Source organism: Penicillium samsonianum (genome assembly GCF_028829775.1).
Source record: "Penicillium samsonianum strain IBT 33392 chromosome Unknown utg000005l_segment0_segment0, whole genome shotgun sequence".
NCBI classification, from domain to species: Eukaryota; Fungi; Ascomycota; class Eurotiomycetes; order Eurotiales; family Aspergillaceae; genus Penicillium; species Penicillium samsonianum.
This window is the reverse complement of record NW_026643263.1, coordinates 3,432,993-3,451,147: the sequence shown is the minus strand read 5'-3', so window position 1 is coordinate 3,451,147 and position 18,155 is coordinate 3,432,993. Positions and strand designations below refer to the sequence as shown.

Sequence of the window (18,155 nt, the reverse complement as noted above, 5' to 3'; positions counted from 1 at the left end):
GACAACGGTTTCCTAGAAACGGACTTGTTTTATGTTCCTTCAGCTACATTCGGGGAATTTCCATTACCTACTTCTAAATCGGTTGATAGTGTTTCTCTTTTTCAATGTGGTGCGGGTTCCTTTGGTTTCTTGTTGGTGGGTGGTTTGGGTGGATAGGGCTTTATTTCTTAGTTAGAATCGGTCATGGTAGTTGATAGGAATGGATCATTGCCTCAAAGAATCTTTGCTCCTTGGAAGTTTCCTGTTGTAGTTAAACTGTAGTTAGAGAAAAAAGTCTCTAGTGGCCACCTTCCTATTTTGGAAGTGCTTCCGTATGTTGGACCAAAATCATATGCTTTAATTTACACGCTTTCAGCGTAGACTTCCATGGATATGCACAAGATGATTAAAACGCTCATTCATGGAACATCATATCTACTCAAAATTCAGTACAAGTAACCTGGACCTGTACTTATTTCCAGATATCAGTCTTCTTCCGAATCTCAGACACCTTAGCCTCTTCAGCCTCAGAAAATTCACCCAGATCCCCTTCATCGGAACCAAATGCATCGTTGGATGTCTCCTCAATTTGATCTAGTGTAAGACCAATAATTCCTACAGACCGCGCGTTGCCAATCTGGCACATTTCCTCTCCAACTGCAGCTTCAATGACACCCTCGCCTCCCTTGGCGGTGAGATCATCCTCGAAGCTCCGGAATACTTGCCGGAGAGGAGTCAGAACATGGCCGCGGAAGAACTTAGCGGTCTTCTCGAGATGAAGCTGGTCGCGTAGCGATGGCGAGGAAAGCAGCAAGTAGTACAGATTCAATGCTGAATGAAGTGGTGGACCTTGAGTCTGGGTCAGACGAGACCAGCTAGCAACGAGATCGGATGCTGAGTTGGCGGCAGTGACCGGTTTGAAAAGTGCCGGGAATAAAGCCCAGAAGTAGAGCGGATCTTGGAATACGTTGTCGGAAGATTGGGTGGGGCTGCGGAGTAGTTCATCCTTCAGCCATGCGATAGCGCTATCCCGCGCCGAGGCAAGACTGCCATCTTCCAAGATCTTGTGTATGAGCTTAAACCGCGTCTCAGGCGATGGGTGGCTCTGAACAATGGCGGCCGGAATCTGGCGAACGATGCCGTGGCTCTGGCGTGCTGTGCATGCAGTCAAGATGACAACGAAATCCTTGAACTCGGTATCGCTTGACGGGGTTTCGATGGGTTGTTGCAGAGCGTAGACGGTCAAAGCCAGCAGGGAGTCGAGAAGCGCATGGGGTTGACCGAAAGCCACCTCGTCAAGATTGGTGTACCCGCCGACAAAGTTGTTAAATATCTGAGCCAGCTCAGGGAAGACAGATACCTGACGGGGCGGTTGCCCAGTGGCGAAGAGGGTTGCGCCTGCAGCCCGAGCCGCTAATAGTAGGAGTGAACCATGGCGTTCTAGCGGAATTTGATCGGGGTTTATTGGTGGTTTATCGAAATCAAGTTGGGCGGTTTGATCTGTCGGGGATCCGGATATGATTGACAGGAGTTCCTCGTTCTCAATTCCAACGTCTCGTGATAAAGCCTTAACAAAAGCAACGTCAGATTAATCGTCGTCAAATTTGACATGGTGCCGTCCATAATTTGGTCTCACTTACCATAAGCTTTCCCATAATCATATCGCGCTCCTTGAGTTCCTTGGTCGATCCATATGCCTCAGTCTGCGATTGGGCGGCGGGTAGCCGCAGATCCGGATGCAGGTGTTCCTGCATCCGAATGGTCCACGACATTCCCGGATCCATGGGGCTGGAGAAACTCAAGAGGTATGACTTCAGCAGTTCAAGCAAGCCGAACTGTATGAATTTCCGAACAAGTAGGGCCTCGTTATCGGTAGATGGAGAGGGCGAGGATACCTCAGCTTCGGGGTCTGGGGCTGAGGCAGCGGCAACCCTCAGTATGCTCGACTCGCTAGCAGCTCTAGGAGGTGGCGCAGGCCGCTTGGAAGGAGACACTTCGCGGAAGAACTCAAGGAAGGCTAGGGTGGTCTCATTGGTCGCCATTGTGGTATACGCTTCCAGTGCTGCTTGGAGGGAGGTTGCTATGAATCGACTTGGAGCATTTGTCTGGATCCGTGTGTGAAGTACCGAGAGCATGCCGAGAAGGCAATTGAACTGTAGGATGTGCAGGGGCAGCCCCTGATCAAATTTCTCATCCTCGTCCTCGTCCTCCGGCTGAAGATGCATTAGAGACTCAGAGACGCGCAAGATTACTTCTCGGGGGTTGCCTAGTCTAGCCACATCCTGTAGGCATTCTGTGGACGCTGGTAGCATGGGCAGGAGCAGCTTGACTAAATCCCAGCCGATGTTCGTCGTAAGCTTCTCATCTTGCAGGAGAGTGTGCAAAAGCGGCAGACGTTCTGGGGTTAACTGATACTCCAACAGAGTAAGATAAGTTAGGTAGTCCGTAGCCGGAGGCAGTGCTTGAATAAGAGGGTCTTCCATGGTGATGGTGTTGACTATTTGATGTCGCGGGCGCGGGGAAGATGAAACATGGCGATGACATCAGCGGCAGAATCCCAAAGAAAGGCGGGCCGATCACATCTCCGCTTAGAAGCCCTGAAGCTCCCAGATTGTCTCTACAATCTCTTGAAGGGCTTGTTGTGAGATTTGAATATCTCTTTCAGCGGGTATAGATGGTGGACGGAGGAATAAATCTTCGAATGGTATGATAAGAGGGTGTTTTGTGACACTTATCTGGTCTGACACTCTAGTCACCCGGATAATCTGGAAGCGATGGAGTCCTCTATTCTGGAGTCCACTTCTCAATACAGACTGCTGGTTCGTGATTGTCTACTCTAAGAGTTAGACAAATCCTGGCATTTCTGTGGGCTGGATTCATATAGTATCGTATCTAATCGAGGTTCGCTCTTTTTGTAAGTAAATTCTAGAGAAAACTATACTATCTAGGTAGTATAAAACTACGCTTTTCTACTACATTCCGGCCCTAAACCGATAGCTAAACCGAAAGGGTAAACTAGGTTATATAGTATTAGTTATAATACTTCGCTCTAGAGAATTAAGACTACTAGCTAAAACTACTAAGGATAGCGGAATTCGTATATAATAATACTGTTTGTGTCTGGCACTGGAGGACTCTAATGCGCTGGAAGTCATGTTAAATTAATCTGCGAGCTGGGGCTTCGTGTTGTATTGGTGCAAGCTGCCAGAAACCTTGGGTGTTGTGTTGATGTCTCAAGCATCAACCCCTGGTTTTTAGGTCTAGAACTCCGAGATAGATTCTCCCTCCTTCAATCATCTCTCTCTGGTCGTTTCTTGGTTCTGCGTGGCCCCATCTCCTACTTGTTCGATATCTTTTCGCCCAGCTCCTCTAAAACTTTTTCATCGCTTCAAATAAATGCATTTCCTTCGCTCTTTGCAATCTCAGCGGCTTCAGATATTTTCTCTCCAGATGGGCGGAGATGGTTTATATAATTGAAGCTTTTACCATCTATCACTCAGGATGGCGTCAAGATAAAGCTAAATCGGTGAATGCGAGTTTAATATGTGACAAAGAAAGTCTCAATTCTGTCATCTACAGACAGAAGAAACCAGAATTGTAGCTTGAAATATAGATGCAACCAGGGAGCATAGGTGCATCAACAAGTGCCTTCACACACAGTAGAATTCGACAACAGATTACCCCCAGACCACGGCTTGTTTTCCAACGCCAAGTAAGCGTCAGGGGCTCAGAATCGCAGTAAATATCGACATCATTGATGTCTTGCTCTGTATAGCACCTCAAACCCAATCGGCCGATACTGACCCCAACCATACAAAAACTTCGCACCATTCAGCAACACACCTAACTCCAAAGAATGCACTCACTCGAGCTTTGTTTTTCGGCCCATACCCGGAACTACGTTAACCCGCATGAGGTTACTTCAAAAACAACCCCTGCTTAGCAGTATGGTGGTATAGAACGTACCTAGGTATTGGACTTTGGTATCTAATCAGTCAGTGTAAATTACCGTATAATTCCATGGAATGTTCTAGGGTAATAGACCTAACACAGAACTGGTGATGATATCATGACTGATGTACAGTAGGCAGGTAGCACTTAGCACTGATCATCATGACGGTACAAATTCAACGTAATACGCTATATAGAGCTGGTGACATCCAGCCCGCAACATCCTTAGCAGGAGCTGTGACAGTTCGAAAAGATCCCAACCACTGCCTCGCCACTATCCTCATCAAGCCCTTTTCATAATTCTAACCACAAATATTATATTACACGATGCCTAGAGCAAAATTTGTCAATGATGATATCACTTTGGCGGCATTCGATATTTCGAAAATAGCCCTAAGTGATAGCGCAGAGCCTGAAACTCGATTCAAAGGTGTCACGGGAGATATTAGAGACTTTACTCTTTTCCGCACTGATACCTCAAATGGACAGGAATACAAGGAGATCAGGCATGTTAAGGCTGATGTTGATTTCGGCCCTAATAAGGAAGTTATTCTTCGCGGTGATAGTGAGCGAACCATGCCAAATAATTGACGACTACTAACTAGCGAACTAAGGTGGTCAATATTACTTTCAACAAGGCGAAAATGAAGTTATGCTCAATGCCTTTTTGGAATGAAAGGCCTAAAGGTGTAACAGAATTATGGATCGGTTATATCACTTCTTTTGATAATAAGTAGCCTGCTATAATATCTCCTCTCCGCATCCATTCTCCTTTGATCGCTCCACGTTGCGCACCCGCAGGTATATCAAGACTTCCAGAAATCGGAAGTCAGACCTAGGCGGTCGTATAATTCCCTAAATTTAGTTTTTCCGATCGTATCCACGCTCGTGCTTATTGTGATATTATGCTTTTATTACCAATATTAGCTTTGATATTCTATATAGCTCGAGTCAGATCACAGCCACTTCTCACTTGAGACAAAACCCACGATGTCTCTAGGCTTATAGTATCTCCGGGGTAGAAAACATGCTTAGGGCCACTCCTACGCCTTATCGTAATACGAAGAATTAATTGGTTCCGCATACAAACCGAATGTCTCTCCACCACGTAGAGCTACTGCAGGATCTAGCAGGCTAGGAGTAAATTTTTGATACACTCTGGCTCCGCACTCCAGCCACCAGAGAAGTATGGTTGGACCGGTCAGCATCAAGAGAGCCTCTTTCGTGGTATAAAGGTCATATGGCAAAGTGCTATAAGATTTTTCTTTAACGAGTTGAGAAGTGGATCAGAGATTCTTGGTTTGATGACTTTAATCGTTTGTCCTTTGATACACAATTTATTTGATTTCTTAAACTTTGACTATACATGAAATATACTCAATTCTCTCCGCTTTTGAATTATAAGGAGCCACACGGAGAAAAAACATATATAGTTACTGCTCTCGAATGTTCAGTGTACCTTGGTTGCGCGGATATCCATCCGATTTTTGGTTTCGCATATCGGATGTTAGATAAAGTCAAAGGTCCGGTGTGGGATTTCACACCACTCTATCGCTTCAGAAACATATTTCCTATTATAATATCTCTGTCTCTACGCTTCTATGCATGTATTATTGGTGAGGCAATTTCGCTATTGATCCGTATCGCCGAGTTCCGCCACTATAACTATCCCACATACGACTCGTCAACTCTGCGATCTCTTAAGTGGCCTCTGCCTACTCCGTACTTTCATTCACATAGCTCCGTTCTCCATTGACTCCCACCGGTAGACCTAAGGTGAAGCAAGCTTGCTCTCGTAAGATGCGTCAACGTAAGTACCCAATCCCGCGACAATTACTTGGGTAAACGATGTTCTATGCATCTAGATAATACTCTAAGGTATTTCACGACGATTACCCCTCCACCCTTGCAGCGTAAATTTGAATCAATTTTAAAGGTGTCTGGCTCAACTTTGGCATATGGAACATCATAGACTAGAGCTAGAGAGCTCATCATCTTGCTATCTAATTGCTATTAAGCTAGGCAATGTGGAAGCGATGGGTCTCTCTTTCTCTGCATTAATCTCCCCCAAACCTCATCCCAGCCCCTGCCACTCCATTTCTAATATGCTAGAGTTAGCTCACAATAACGGAAATCATTGGACAGTCGGCTGAACCCACAGTGATAATTCTGGAAATGAGCCATATGCTCCCTGTTAGGAGAATAGATACAGCCCCAAAAAGGAGATACCATTTCCAATCAGGATTGCTTTGAAGTGCATTTACATTCATTCCAAACAGGCTCTATATCCGTTTGTTAGCCGAGACCTCAAGCCCACTTGGATCCCTAATCTCTGGTTTGAGGACTACTCACAGAGGTAAACATCAGAGGAAGGAAAATGAACTAGATAGAAAGAGCGTCAGGCCACAAATCACTACCGTCAAATCTTGCGCGGTTGTGCCTGCGCTTACGGTAATCCAAGTAAGACGTTTGATACTCGCTGCCTCGTTCTTTGAAACCCAAGCAAGTTCCTATAACCTAAGTGTCAAAAATCAAAAATAACGTGTTTCATGAGCATACGTACCATTTGCAGCAATTCACGAACTGCACGTTCCATGTCATTTAGTCTTCCGGTTGCATCATTCCCAATTTCATCAATAAGAGCAGTGAGCTCTGTTCGGGCATCTTTTGTGAAAAATTGATCGGTCTTGACCTGGTGGCCTAGTCTATTGATATGTGACCGCAAGCAATTCCGGAAATTAATTCGAATCGATGCATTGTCAGCAATTTGATCAATCAATGTAGACTTTCGGCCCCTTTGCTCCAATTGTTCTTTTTGCTGGTTTATCCCAAAACAGTCAGAAATTTTCGTAGTGCCTTCTAGATCGTAGTAACTCACTATTTCCTCAATTCCCACGCTGGCAATCGAGCAAGCAATGACCCATTGATTTTTGAGATCCCTCAGAAACAGCCGAAAGAAGTGGCTGTCAGATGCAGGAATACAGCCATCTGAAATACTACTTAGAAATGTGACCTTGTCTTTTGCCCCCGGCCTTCTAATCCATGCAATGCCCCACGGGCCCTGACGCATCCCATGTTTCTCAGAAAGGAACCGGTCTTGGAGAGGAAAATTTATTGATATGTAGGACACAACAGAGTCTGGAGAATCTTTCTGGATGTACTGAATATCGTTTGATTTCTCTTTTTCAGATCTCATATTATTCTCAGCATCGAACAGGGCTGGTACATGAGTCCACGGACTCTGCGGCGTACAGAGACTGGAAGAAAGTCAGGATATAGAGGCAAGTTGCGGATGAATTACTCACTATATTCTCGAAGATCCTTCTGATAACAGTTGGTCGCGTCGAAGGTTGCCAGTCAATTTCCAGTCAAAGCCACTTCTCAAGTCACCGAGTTTGTATACTTGAACCCAACAAGTGTTCTGCTCCGTAATGCGAAACCAGTCACTTGATTGCACATGTCCGAGTTCAGACATGGATCGAAGAAGCCGTCTGACAATTATCTCGTTTTGGGGACGTAAAGCGTATTGTAGACATGATCGGCCCATAGAGTCCCTGGGATTGGGATATGCCTCACTTTTCAACAAGGCATCCACGATCTCTTCGTTTCCCTGAAGACAGGCAAGGTGCAAAGGTGTATTTCCCTCTGGGCCCTCTCTCCCTGTAAAGCCGAGACCTTCCACTTCACCGTAGGAGATAAATGTTTTGACGATGTGCAATGCCTTGTCCGTTCCAAGTTCCTCTCTTAGAGTGTCAAACTGACGAATCAGATAATTCAGCGAGAAGTCATTTTTATTTTTTGCAATCATCCAATGCACTAGACGTTCGTGGTGCTTTTCCACTGCCCAAATCACTGGAGTCCTAGCAAATTTTTTCTCATTTCCTTTCACTCCATCGCGAAAATTTGGATCAGTGTTCTTATAGCCCAAGAGTAATTCGACAATCTCCTGATCGCCATACTCAGCAGCCCAAGATAACCAAGTGCGGCCAGTAGAGTCCTGCCGATTTGGCTCCAGGTGCTCGAGCACTTCCATCAATTTTACAAGACTGCTGCGATACATCATTGGGAATGTATGACCGAGGGTGGCGCGAATTATCGGACGACCGGATCTAGCTCTTAGGAACCACCAAAATCCTGTATGGCCGTTCTTATCCTCTTCGTGGGGATCAGCCTTGCTCTTTAAAAGCATCTGCATGATGTCAACCCACTTCTTTTCTGCAGCCAGCGAGAAGGGAGTTCGCCCTTGCGCATTAGAGCTATTCACTTTGATCCCACTCGTCTGGAGCAACTTTATCACCGCAAGGCCCTTTTCTTTCTCAACAGCCCATATTAACGGTGTTCTCTTCAGCTCGTTGTCATCCCCGAGGTTGACATCAGCCTTTGGTATAAGCTGTTCCATGATACCCACAAGTTCTAGCTCCGTTGCTAACGACAGTGCCGTTCGACCTTTTGCGTACTGGTTCACATCAATTATAAAGTGTTCCGAGGCTAACAGTTGCCCAACAGTTGTGATATCTGAGTGACGAACTGCAAGTACAAGAGGGGTGTTTTCTTCATTGTCCGCGGAGTTAGGATCTGCCTTATGTTTCATAAGGAGATTGATGGTTTCTTCCTTTTGAGATTTTGAAACACTGGAGCTTGGTCCTACTGCCATAAGTAATGGTGTTCTGCCAAGACGATCCCTGTGATTGACATCGGCCCCCTTTGTCAATAAGTATCGTATAATATCGGTACGTCCACCACTGATCGCCCATTGTAATGGAGTAAGCTGCTCGCAATCTTTTGAATCGACATCAGCATTTCCTTCCTCGACAAGAAATTTTACAGTCTCATGGAACCCCCGCTCGGCTGCGTGCGATAGGGGAGTGCGGTATTTCTTATCCATGCAGTCAATTTCGGCTCCAACTTTGCTTAGGCGCTCCAACACGTCGCGTTTATCCCTTCAACTGCCAGGAACAGAGCAGTCTTACCGTCCTCCCCGGAGAGGTTCACGAGTGTTGTCGTGTTTTCCAAAATCTTCTGAAAAGTTTCCTGTCGCATTGTCGCTTGCCATAAAGGTGATGTTGATATTTCGCGGTCACAAAAGTTGATATCGAAATCCTCCTTCAAAAAGTCTTCTATTTGTTGGAGAACATCTTCTTTCCAAATTCGAAACGCCCGGGGATTTTTCTTTCTCGATGGCTTTCTTTGAATTGTATCAAGAAAGCAGGTCTTTACATCGGCCGGAGACTTGAAAGACGAGAATTGACCGGTCGGACTTTCTGGCATTTTGTCTTCAGAAATGCCTAGAGGACGACGGCCGCAATGGAATCAGAGTTCAAGTCGAAACGAGATTTTCAAAAAGAGGTTTAAAGCGTTGTGGCCCGTTAGGAAAGAAATTACTATCGGTTTAATAGTACATCTGCTTCTAAGGCAAGAAGCTAAAGGAGGGGCTAATTGGAGTTGTGACTGTGACATCTTGTGAAGTGTGATACGTAGCCGCCACGCTTTGTTTTCACTTGGCATGCATGATGTGTTGTACCCTAAAATAAGACATCTCAGTGCCACGCTGTTGCTTCTACCGTGGAATGCTCATCGAGTACTGTAGTAAGTAAAAGGATGCGTAGAATACTCTAAGATAAAAGCAGGTTTTAATTGTGGTAGCGGAAATACTAATCAACCTATGTCCAGCAGAAAAAGTGTCAAAACCTCGACGTATGTGACCACTTGAAATATCGACTCCGGTATTGTATTAACCCTATTCTCACTAATTCTATTTATGGCTCCAATCTAGCGACATAAAGCCATGCAATTCTCCAAAACACATAACTAGTAAATGCGACATTTTCTATACTTCTAGCTTAGGCGTAATAGTAGTAGTTTCTAAGGGAGCTTAATAACAACTAGTAGATATCTTAGAGGTCTTATTCGTTAGCTAAGTCCTATTATCCTTAACGTGTGAGAATTCTAACGCGGTTTAGTAAGATTTTATAAAAAAGGACTAGTAAAGTCACCTCTCCGTAATAGGTTATATTTTATGGACGTTAATAGGCATTAGTGAATCGTGATTCGTTGATTAGTGGAAAGCGATTAATAAAGCTTAGGTTATATAGTATCCTAAGATGTGTCCATCATTATACCGCTTCAACATAGCATAACTTATAGGCCCGGAGTTAGTCAAACTTAGAAGATCCTACTAAGGATTAGGTCTTGAAAGATTTTGGTAGAGAAGTGACCATGCTTTGTCGCCATCAGAATATCTTCGGCCATTTGATTTGTGGTTATTGACTAGTGCTCTATTGTATTACGGATGAAATGTAGCATTGAGGGTAAAGTCTTCTACCGCAAAAGTTTCCGTAAACACGCCCTCACCAAAAGCCAAAAAATAAACCCGAATATTCATAATGGACTCTCCTACTAACGTTGATTACATTAATGCTAGATAGAGATTGACATTTCCTAACCGCGGGAAGAAAAGGTTGTCCCATTTCCCCTCCCACGCTACCTGTAGGGGCTGGGAACTACCCCTGCTGTGGCTTAGTTTCACACAAGCGACCAGAGACTAACATCGAGTTCGAGATATCATAGGACACGGGCATCCCGATGATATGCCTGTGCTCCGCTTCACCCCACTTTGAGTTGGTGAGAATGTATGAACTAGCATGGATGTCAAGTAGCTGCATCATTGGCGGCTATGCACTGGACCATATTTAGCACAACGATGGTTCAAAAATAGCGCAATGTTCCCTCCCCATCGCTTCGAATTTTTCAAAATTGCGGTTTCGTATATCTTGAAGTTGTAGCGCTTTTGACCAAAGTTTGTTTTCCCCCGAATATCCATATCGCGATGGAGCAATCATCTAGAAAGAGGAAGCTCTCCAAGCAGGAGGAACGGGAATTGATTGATAAACACAAGATCAAGTTCGAAGGGCCCGTCTCGCAGGCAAGTTGGCCGGAACAAAATTCAGCCATATTCACCAGCATCCGCAAAATCGAAGACATTAAATACAACACCTACTTGGGGCAAATCCAAGCCAATACTCCGGAGGGCACACAAAGGGCGAAAACGGTAAACAAGGCTAACCGTCTTGTTTCTGCTGCATATGATTGCCGTATTATTGAAGCCAACGAGTCTACTTGGAGGTCCAAGACAGAGTTCCTTCTACTATCCCGTTTCGAGGAAGACATAGAGTGGTAGGTGAAACATCGAAAACGCAACCTTGGATCGATTCTGATTTTGATTCAGCCGGAGATGTCAACAGCGACGATGGGTTCCCGATTCCTGTACGCTGCCGATGACGCCAAATGGGGGACAGAAAGTGCAAACAGCGCAGGGAGGAGTGGGTATTTGTCGGTGCATTGAAAGCGATATCGATGGACATGGGGTAAGTCCATCAAATTCAATCTCCCAGAAGATCAGATGGTTAACATTGTTTGCTTGCTAGTCAATATTTGCCGGAAAGCTGCACGCAGGAATCAACGACCTTTCCGTTCCTGAGATCGGAACCAAGTTCCCCGATATGATCATCGGGCTTCAGAGATCACCAACACTCAGCGCTGCCCTCCAAGGCCATTCAAGGCTAGTTTCCAGTCCAGTAAAGGATGCAGAGCATATTTTGTTTCCTTTTCTGATTCTCGAAGCCAAGTCTGAGATTCAAACACCTGGGTTTACGGCTATCGAGAAGCAGACTGCGTTCCCCATAAAAAGACTTGTCGATATTCAAAAGTCTCTGAGAAAAAGAAGGCAAGAGCCAGAGGGAAACAGCTTAGTTTGGTTCTTGGCTTTCAGTGGGGATGAATGGAGAGTCTATGCGTGTGTTCCAAGAGGAGATGAAACAGTAAGGTTCTTCGAAGAGGCCAAAATCCCTGACTGACACCAAGGCAGCGTATAATCGACCTTTGGCACGGATGCATTCAGAGACATGATTCTGCGCTGCAATTGTGTTTGATTGTTGACTTTATATGTGACTGGGCTTTGAATATCCATCGAAATGAGGTCATTAGATTGCTTTCTGGTAAAATGAACACAACAATCAGCAATTCTCTGCCTACTTTGCATGAACGTGATACCCAAAAACTGCAGCCTGAGTATTCCAGCCCGCCGAAGCGACAATCCGTCATTCGAGACACAAATGAGGTTTTCTTCTCATTCCGCCATCTGACACTCCCTGATGTGACGGAAAAGCTGATTGCGATTCTCAATCCACCTGGCTCGGGGGTTAATAAAGTCAATCAGAAAGCTATCAAACTTTTGGATCTCTTCAATCTAGAGCATCCGCTCTTGGTCACGGCGGAATTTATTTGTCGTCTACAGCTGCTTTGGACCGGTACAACGAGCAATCATCCAATTCTTGACAGCGATCAGTCTGTCTGTGCTCACATTTCCTTCCAATCATACTTTCGGCCAAGCGACTTCCATATAGTACGAAAAATCTCATGCATCACGGCATCATTCAGTGCAATAAGTACTCTGCAGCGTCTGGCTGGAACTAAGCTTCCTTTGTCGTCTGTCTATGCAGATCTAAACCCGGATAAAGTCCTTCCTTTGGCTGAACTATCTGGCGTGCATTCATTGAGAGCTGCTGGTAGGAACTTACGACTCACGTTATGGGTAACTCAAGGGGATTTCATTGTGCAGCCATCCTGTGAATGGGTGAAGCAAGCCTCTCATGGAGATTTTGTATCGAGCATCTGGGACAAACTAGAAACCTGTTCTCCTGGGGTTCTTCGGTTTCCTATATCCATTCACTCGAGTGAACTACGCAGGATGCCGGCTACCAATAAATCTCTGTCTTCTGACCTGCAAGACTGTCTCAAAGAGGGAAAGCATCAGCTCCTTCACGGAGCCGCTCTTTTCAAGACACCTGAGAGCTCACTCCAGCCGCTTAACCCCCAGTATTGCTTGGCCGTATTCGATGGCTCCGACTTAGACGATCGGCCGTGTCTTGGCTTTAAATTATTGCACTTGATTACAACCGGCGGTTTGTTTGAGGGGAAACGCCTGTCAACTGCGACTACGAAAGACCGCCAATTCATCTACGACTGGGCTACTCGCCTAAGGCGCGGTGATTCTTGAGTGCCAATTGTGGCTCGCAGGCTAGGAAGCACTATTTAAAATGCTTCCACATGGGCACGTTACTTTGTACTACATTAAGCGTTCCACATTTGGCATCACTTTTGATTAATTCCTTTTTGCTATCATCCTCTACATCTTCCAGTAGAACTTCTACTATTGTCGATGAAGATAGAAACGACGACGAAGGGGCCTTCGAAGCAGTATACGAGCTGCTAACCTTTACTCCGTTCTCCAATGTACATCCTATCTTGCATCCATTCTGATTTAAATTATCGAAAGCCCCATTATCACTTACCTATATCCATGGAATACTAGGTAGGCTTGCCGTATTCCTTGCTTTACACTTAGTTCGGAGTAGTGCTTATGGTTAACATTTATAACCGTGCTTAGATCTAGGGCTTTATTAATACCAATAATATATCTGTGGAGACATCACTTACCGGAACAATCATCTCTATTGAGAGACCAAAAGATGCTGAGTAGGTGGGTTCTCTAGTCGAATACGCACGCACAAGTCGCTCCAACCGCTGACATGTATCTGTGGCTGAATTAATTTACCAAATGCCTTGAGTCCCTGCCGCTGTGACTGACGCCGTGTCAATATAACACTTTATTGGCCTACATACTCAGATGCGATTATCTCCATAATTTGTACCCAGTAAGATGGTAGACAAGCAAGATCACCCTCGATAACACGGCGTGTCTTCGGCTTTTGCCTCGGTTGAATTAGTGAAATATAGAAATTTGATTGGATTTCGGAGCCAATGTAATATAGAATGAAAGTTTGAAACCAAAAGAGTTTGTATATATGTCCCAACCTGTATCATCACATATCTTGCATGACAGTTACTGCAACTGACTGATCTGCTAGAAACACCAGTCCAGAGGTCTTGGGGAAATCACCGCGCGCGTAAGAAATGGGTGACCAAGGTCAATGAGGGTAAGGATCGCCCGCGCGAATCACGCGACACACTTAGCATTGGTCTCGATTTATCATCATTGGGATATCAGCATTTTACCTGACTCTTGGTCTTTTGGCATCTGCATACCTACATATAGCCGCTTCCTTCCATAAGCCTATAAGGTAACTGGCTTCACTAAAATATCCTTGTTATTTACGGGCTATAAATAACCGTCCAATAAATTTGGGGGATGGTGCAGAATCAAGCTGCAGCCTAGAGTCGCATTGTGATTACTCTAGGCGCATACAGGTCGTTCCTGTAGCTCGAATCACAAGAGTTATCGGGACGGGGGCATAGAGTAGAACCACGCCCGAAGATGCTATGAGCCAGGGTTTAATATTTAAGAGTTGTAAAACCATTTGTTGTAAATCTTGACATCCAATATCCGATATGGTGTAGTGGCTAACATCGCCGTCTCTCACACGGCAGCCGGGGGTTCGATTCCCCCTATCGGAGTTTTCTTTTTTTTTGGTGTAGCTTATTTGCCAGATAAAGATTCAACTATTTTTTGTTCAAGGTTTCATGTCATTTGAAATTCTGCAACGTAGCGCAAAGCAAACATTATTGTACTCGCGGCCCTAGAGGACCTTGGCAATCTTGGAATATGCCAAGATCTTGATCACCTGACCTTATCATATCTAATCGGATCTTTTCTTTAAAAAAAAAATTCAAGATACATGACATACTAGTACATATTAAGTGAACTCAATTGCACTACAGTGGCACCGATTGCAGAGAGACTCGAAAGAAGACAAGCCAACTGTCCATCATTACCCCCCAAACCAAACTTGCCCACTCCATCAGCAAGTCTTTTTCTCCACCGAGACCGCGGGGTACTATCAGTCGTCCCAAAAAAGAATCGCAAACCCACCTTAAGCTCAACAACCATATAAACTCAGCCCTCCAAGATGGCGACAATTTCAACACCCCAACCGGCCACAGATGCCGCCTCTCACCTCGACCTAGCCATCACCCTCACACTCAACAATTGGCCGGCCCTCTCACTAGCCGTGCAGTCAAACTGGGGCGGCCCCAACTCAAGCGAGAAGCGCGACTGGCTTTGCGGTGCAATCTCCGAGATGCTGGCTGATCGACCCGAGACCGACGCCGAAGACCTGGAGGAAGTGCTCGTCCAAGTGATGAACGACGAGTTTGATGTGGCGGTGGACGACGAGAGCGCCGCGGACGTTGCGGATATGATCATGGAGCTTAAGACGCAGACAGATCGCGGCGAGTTCGGCACTATCCAGCTGATGTTGGAGAATTTCCAGAAGAAGAGCCAAAATCGCTCTGCTGCGGGTCAGTTCCAGAGGGTTGAGGCTGCGGATGAGGATCAGGAGACGGATGATGAGAGTGAGGAAGGGGACGTTGAGATGGATGAGGCGCCTAACTTGGTGCGGGCCCCAAGGGAGCGGGCTGAGCCCGAGATTGATGATGATGGGTTTACGAAGGTTGTTGGAAAGAAGAGGTAGATTCGGGCTTTTTATTGAATATTTTTGTTTTATATTCCATTTGCCTTGGTGACGGTTTCCTGCACGCAGGACACCCCTCGGATAGATATCCTGTTCTAGTTACATAGATGCATTTATTACCAATGATTGATCGTTCATCAGATCCGGCTTGTGTGGGATACCCCCTATATGGCTGAAGATAACCCAAGAACCCATACACGGTTCAACCGCTTGGATTCATAGATAGAGAGCAAAGTCTATGGAAGAAAGAATGTGGAAAAGGAAATGTTCATCATCGTCAGTTGTGGACTGTCTGTGGTATCATTACGCGACTTCTGCCCACCCGTACCTCCCTGTTCATAGTTTCGCAAGAACATCGCTGACATCGCTTTTGTTTTGTGGTTTGTTGCACTTTTGAAAATATGGACATTCAGGTATCCTTGGTGGCAAAAGCTCTTCACTGGGCCTCGGTCTCGGCAGTGATGAGCTTGGTGATCATACCAATAGCAATGGTTTGACCCTAAAAGTGATATGTTAGCGGAGAAATAATATTAGGAAGAGTGTGCAGAGAACATACCTGGTCACGCAGGGTGAAACGACCTAATTGGTTGTATTCGTCGTAAGTCTCAACACAAACCGCACCAGCGGTGCTGGTAATCTCGAGACGGGCAATAATGGTCTGGCCCTTGCTGGCGAACTGGGGAGGGCGCTTGCTCTTGCGGCCGGTGCCGGGCTCGAGCTTGTGAAGAAGAGAGGCGAAAGTAACCTCCTCGACAGCGGAGTGGACGTGCAGGACACAGTTGAAACCGGCCGTCAGAATGCTCTTCAGATCCAAGATACGAATCTTGGCCTCGAAAGCAGATACGCAGTGAACGGGGCGCTTAGGTGAGCAGAGCACGAAACCAGGGAAGAAATCCTCTTCTTCGATACCACGGAGACGCAGGCGAATCTGGTCACCAACCTTGGCAGTCGGAATCTCTTCTTCTGTTTCACCGTACATAGCAGAGATTTGAACCTCCTCGCGGTTAGGCATCATGAGATAAGTACCACTCTTCTTAATGATACCGGACTCAATGCGACCCTCTGCCATGGTACCCATGTCACGGTACTTGGCGCTGATCGGCATCATAAACGGTGCGTTGATTTTACGCTCGGGGAGCTCGAACGCAGTCAGGTATTCGAGCAGTGACGGACCGTCGTACCAATCGCACACATCTTTGGGAATACGGTCTTTGATACCGAGAGTGCGCTGGGCAGAAATAGGCATGCAGAAGATATCCGACTTCTTGTAGCCCAGGGCTTCCAGGAACTTGGTGACCTTGACGGTGCATTCATCGAAACGGGCCTTGCTCCATTCGACGGTGGGGTCGTCCATTTTGTTGACAGCTAGCACCAACTTGGAAACTCCAGTGTTTCGCGCAAGCAAAGCATGCTCGCGGGTCTGGCCACCTTTCTCGAATCCAGTCTCGTACTCACCCTTACGAGCAGAGATAACCAAACAACCAAGATCGGCCTGAGACGCACCACCAATCATATGAGGAACATAGGACTTATGACCAGGAGCATCCAAGATGGAGAATTGACGCTCGATATCACCCTCCGGGTGCGGGATGGTGACCTTGAAGAAGGCACGACCAACCTCGACTGTCTTACCCTTGGAACGTTCCTCCTGGGTCAAATCAAGAGCCCACGAGAGGTACCAGGTCTCTCGACCGGCCTCCTTGGCCTCCTTCTTGTATTTGTCCAGTGTACGCTCATCAACCATGCCAGTGGCATGCAGGAGGGAACCTCCCAGGGTGGACTTGCCAGCGTCGACGTGGCCGATGAAGACGACGTTGACGTGCTCTCTCCGCTCACCGTAAATTTCCTTTAGGGTTGCGTCATCAACATCAGCTTGCTGTGACTTTGCGACGGCATTGGCCTCACGGGCTTGCTTGGCTGTCTCGCCGCGGGCTGGGCTGGAACGTCCGGGGCTAGAGCGGCCGGAAGATGGCGTGGGAGAAGACTTGCCAGTGGCAGCGGCCTTGTCTGTCTTGTCAAGACCCTTGGTGGCCGCCACCTTTGAGCCAGCCTCAGCAGCAGCGGAGCCCTTAGTATCACCGTTGGCCTCCTTGGGGGTGGTGTCAGCAGGCTTGGCTGCCGGGGTAGGAGTGCCAATCGAAAGGACCTTGGTCTTGGGGGCAGCGCTGGAGGAAGTGGCGCCGATAGACAGAACCTTAGCCTTGGGCGGGGCCGCATTCGATGCGGGCTGCGGAGCGGACTGAGCAGGTGCTGCAGCCTGGGGTTGCTGTTGTGCTGCTACAGGCGCATTCTGGCGAGGTTGCTGGTTATAGCCACCGTATTGCTGCTGTTGCTGTCCATTGTTGTACTGGCTGAAGCCACCGGGCTGCTGGGCATAGGCGTTGTACTGGCCATAGGCTTGCTGCGGCTGCTGCTGCTGCTGCTGCTGCTGCTGCTGCTGCTGGTAGCCACCATAAGCTTGTTGCTGGCCGTACTGAGGGTATCCCTGCTGGGGATAGCCAGCATACTGTTGGTACTGCTGTCCGGGGACGAAGGTAGAGGCTCCAGGAGTGAAAGAGGCGGCGCCGGGTTGGAATGAGGGTGCCTGGGCCTGGGGGCGAGATTGTGCGTTCAGGTTAACGCCCTCAGCCTGTCGGGAAAGCTCATCCTCCCAGGATTCAGGTGTTTGGTTTGACATCGTGAAATAAGATCCGAGGTCTAATTAACACGAAAATACCAAACCAAGACGGATTTGGA

At 46.7% G+C, this 18,155-nt stretch overlaps 6 protein-coding genes across 6 annotated transcripts; 3 read left to right on the top strand and 3 right to left on the bottom strand.

Moving 5' to 3' along the window:
* Positions 1–451: 451 nt before the first annotated feature.
* N7471_010201 (uncharacterized protein) lies at positions 452–2,462 on the bottom strand (the record flags this gene model as incomplete). Its single annotated transcript, XM_057282920.1, has 2 exons — positions 452–1,546; positions 1,620–2,462. 2 exons carry the CDS (start codon positions 2,460–2,462, stop codon positions 452–454), a joined length of 1,938 nt encoding a protein of 645 aa, XP_057133803.1.
* Positions 2,463–4,257: 1,795 nt separating this feature from the next.
* N7471_010200 (uncharacterized protein) lies at positions 4,258–4,606 on the top strand (the record flags this gene model as incomplete). Its single annotated transcript, XM_057282919.1, has 2 exons — positions 4,258–4,495; positions 4,545–4,606. The coding sequence occupies 2 exons, from the start codon at positions 4,258–4,260 to the stop codon at positions 4,604–4,606; spliced, it is 300 nt and encodes a 99-aa protein (XP_057133802.1).
* A 1,649-nt stretch (positions 4,607–6,255) lies between these two features.
* On the bottom strand, positions 6,256–9,198 carry N7471_010199 (ankyrin repeat domain-containing protein; the record flags this gene model as incomplete). The annotated part of the gene is made up of 6 exons (XM_057282918.1): positions 6,256–6,312; positions 6,381–6,440; positions 6,494–6,748; positions 6,809–7,187; positions 7,236–8,835; positions 8,901–9,198. 6 exons carry the CDS (start codon positions 9,196–9,198, stop codon positions 6,256–6,258), a joined length of 2,649 nt encoding a protein of 882 aa, XP_057133801.1.
* Positions 9,199–10,756: 1,558 nt separating this feature from the next.
* Positions 10,757–12,985, top strand: N7471_010198 (Peptidase S58 DmpA/arginine biosynthesis protein ArgJ; the record flags this gene model as incomplete). The annotated part of the gene is made up of 4 exons (XM_057282917.1): positions 10,757–11,103; positions 11,156–11,294; positions 11,355–11,747; positions 11,795–12,985. 4 exons carry the CDS (start codon positions 10,757–10,759, stop codon positions 12,983–12,985), a joined length of 2,070 nt encoding a protein of 689 aa, XP_057133800.1.
* A 1,870-nt stretch (positions 12,986–14,855) lies between these two features.
* On the top strand, positions 14,856–15,419 carry N7471_010197 (pre-rRNA-processing TSR2 family protein; the record flags this gene model as incomplete). The annotated part of the gene is made up of 1 exon (XM_057282916.1): positions 14,856–15,419. The coding sequence occupies one exon, from the start codon at positions 14,856–14,858 to the stop codon at positions 15,417–15,419; it is 564 nt and encodes a 187-aa protein (XP_057133799.1).
* Positions 15,420–15,855: 436 nt separating this feature from the next.
* On the bottom strand, positions 15,856–18,096 carry N7471_010196 (translation termination factor GTPase eRF3; the record flags this gene model as incomplete). The annotated part of the gene is made up of 2 exons (XM_057282915.1): positions 15,856–15,918; positions 15,976–18,096. The coding sequence occupies 2 exons, from the start codon at positions 18,094–18,096 to the stop codon at positions 15,856–15,858; spliced, it is 2,184 nt and encodes a 727-aa protein (XP_057133798.1).
* Between the last annotated feature and the right edge of the window lie 59 nt (positions 18,097–18,155).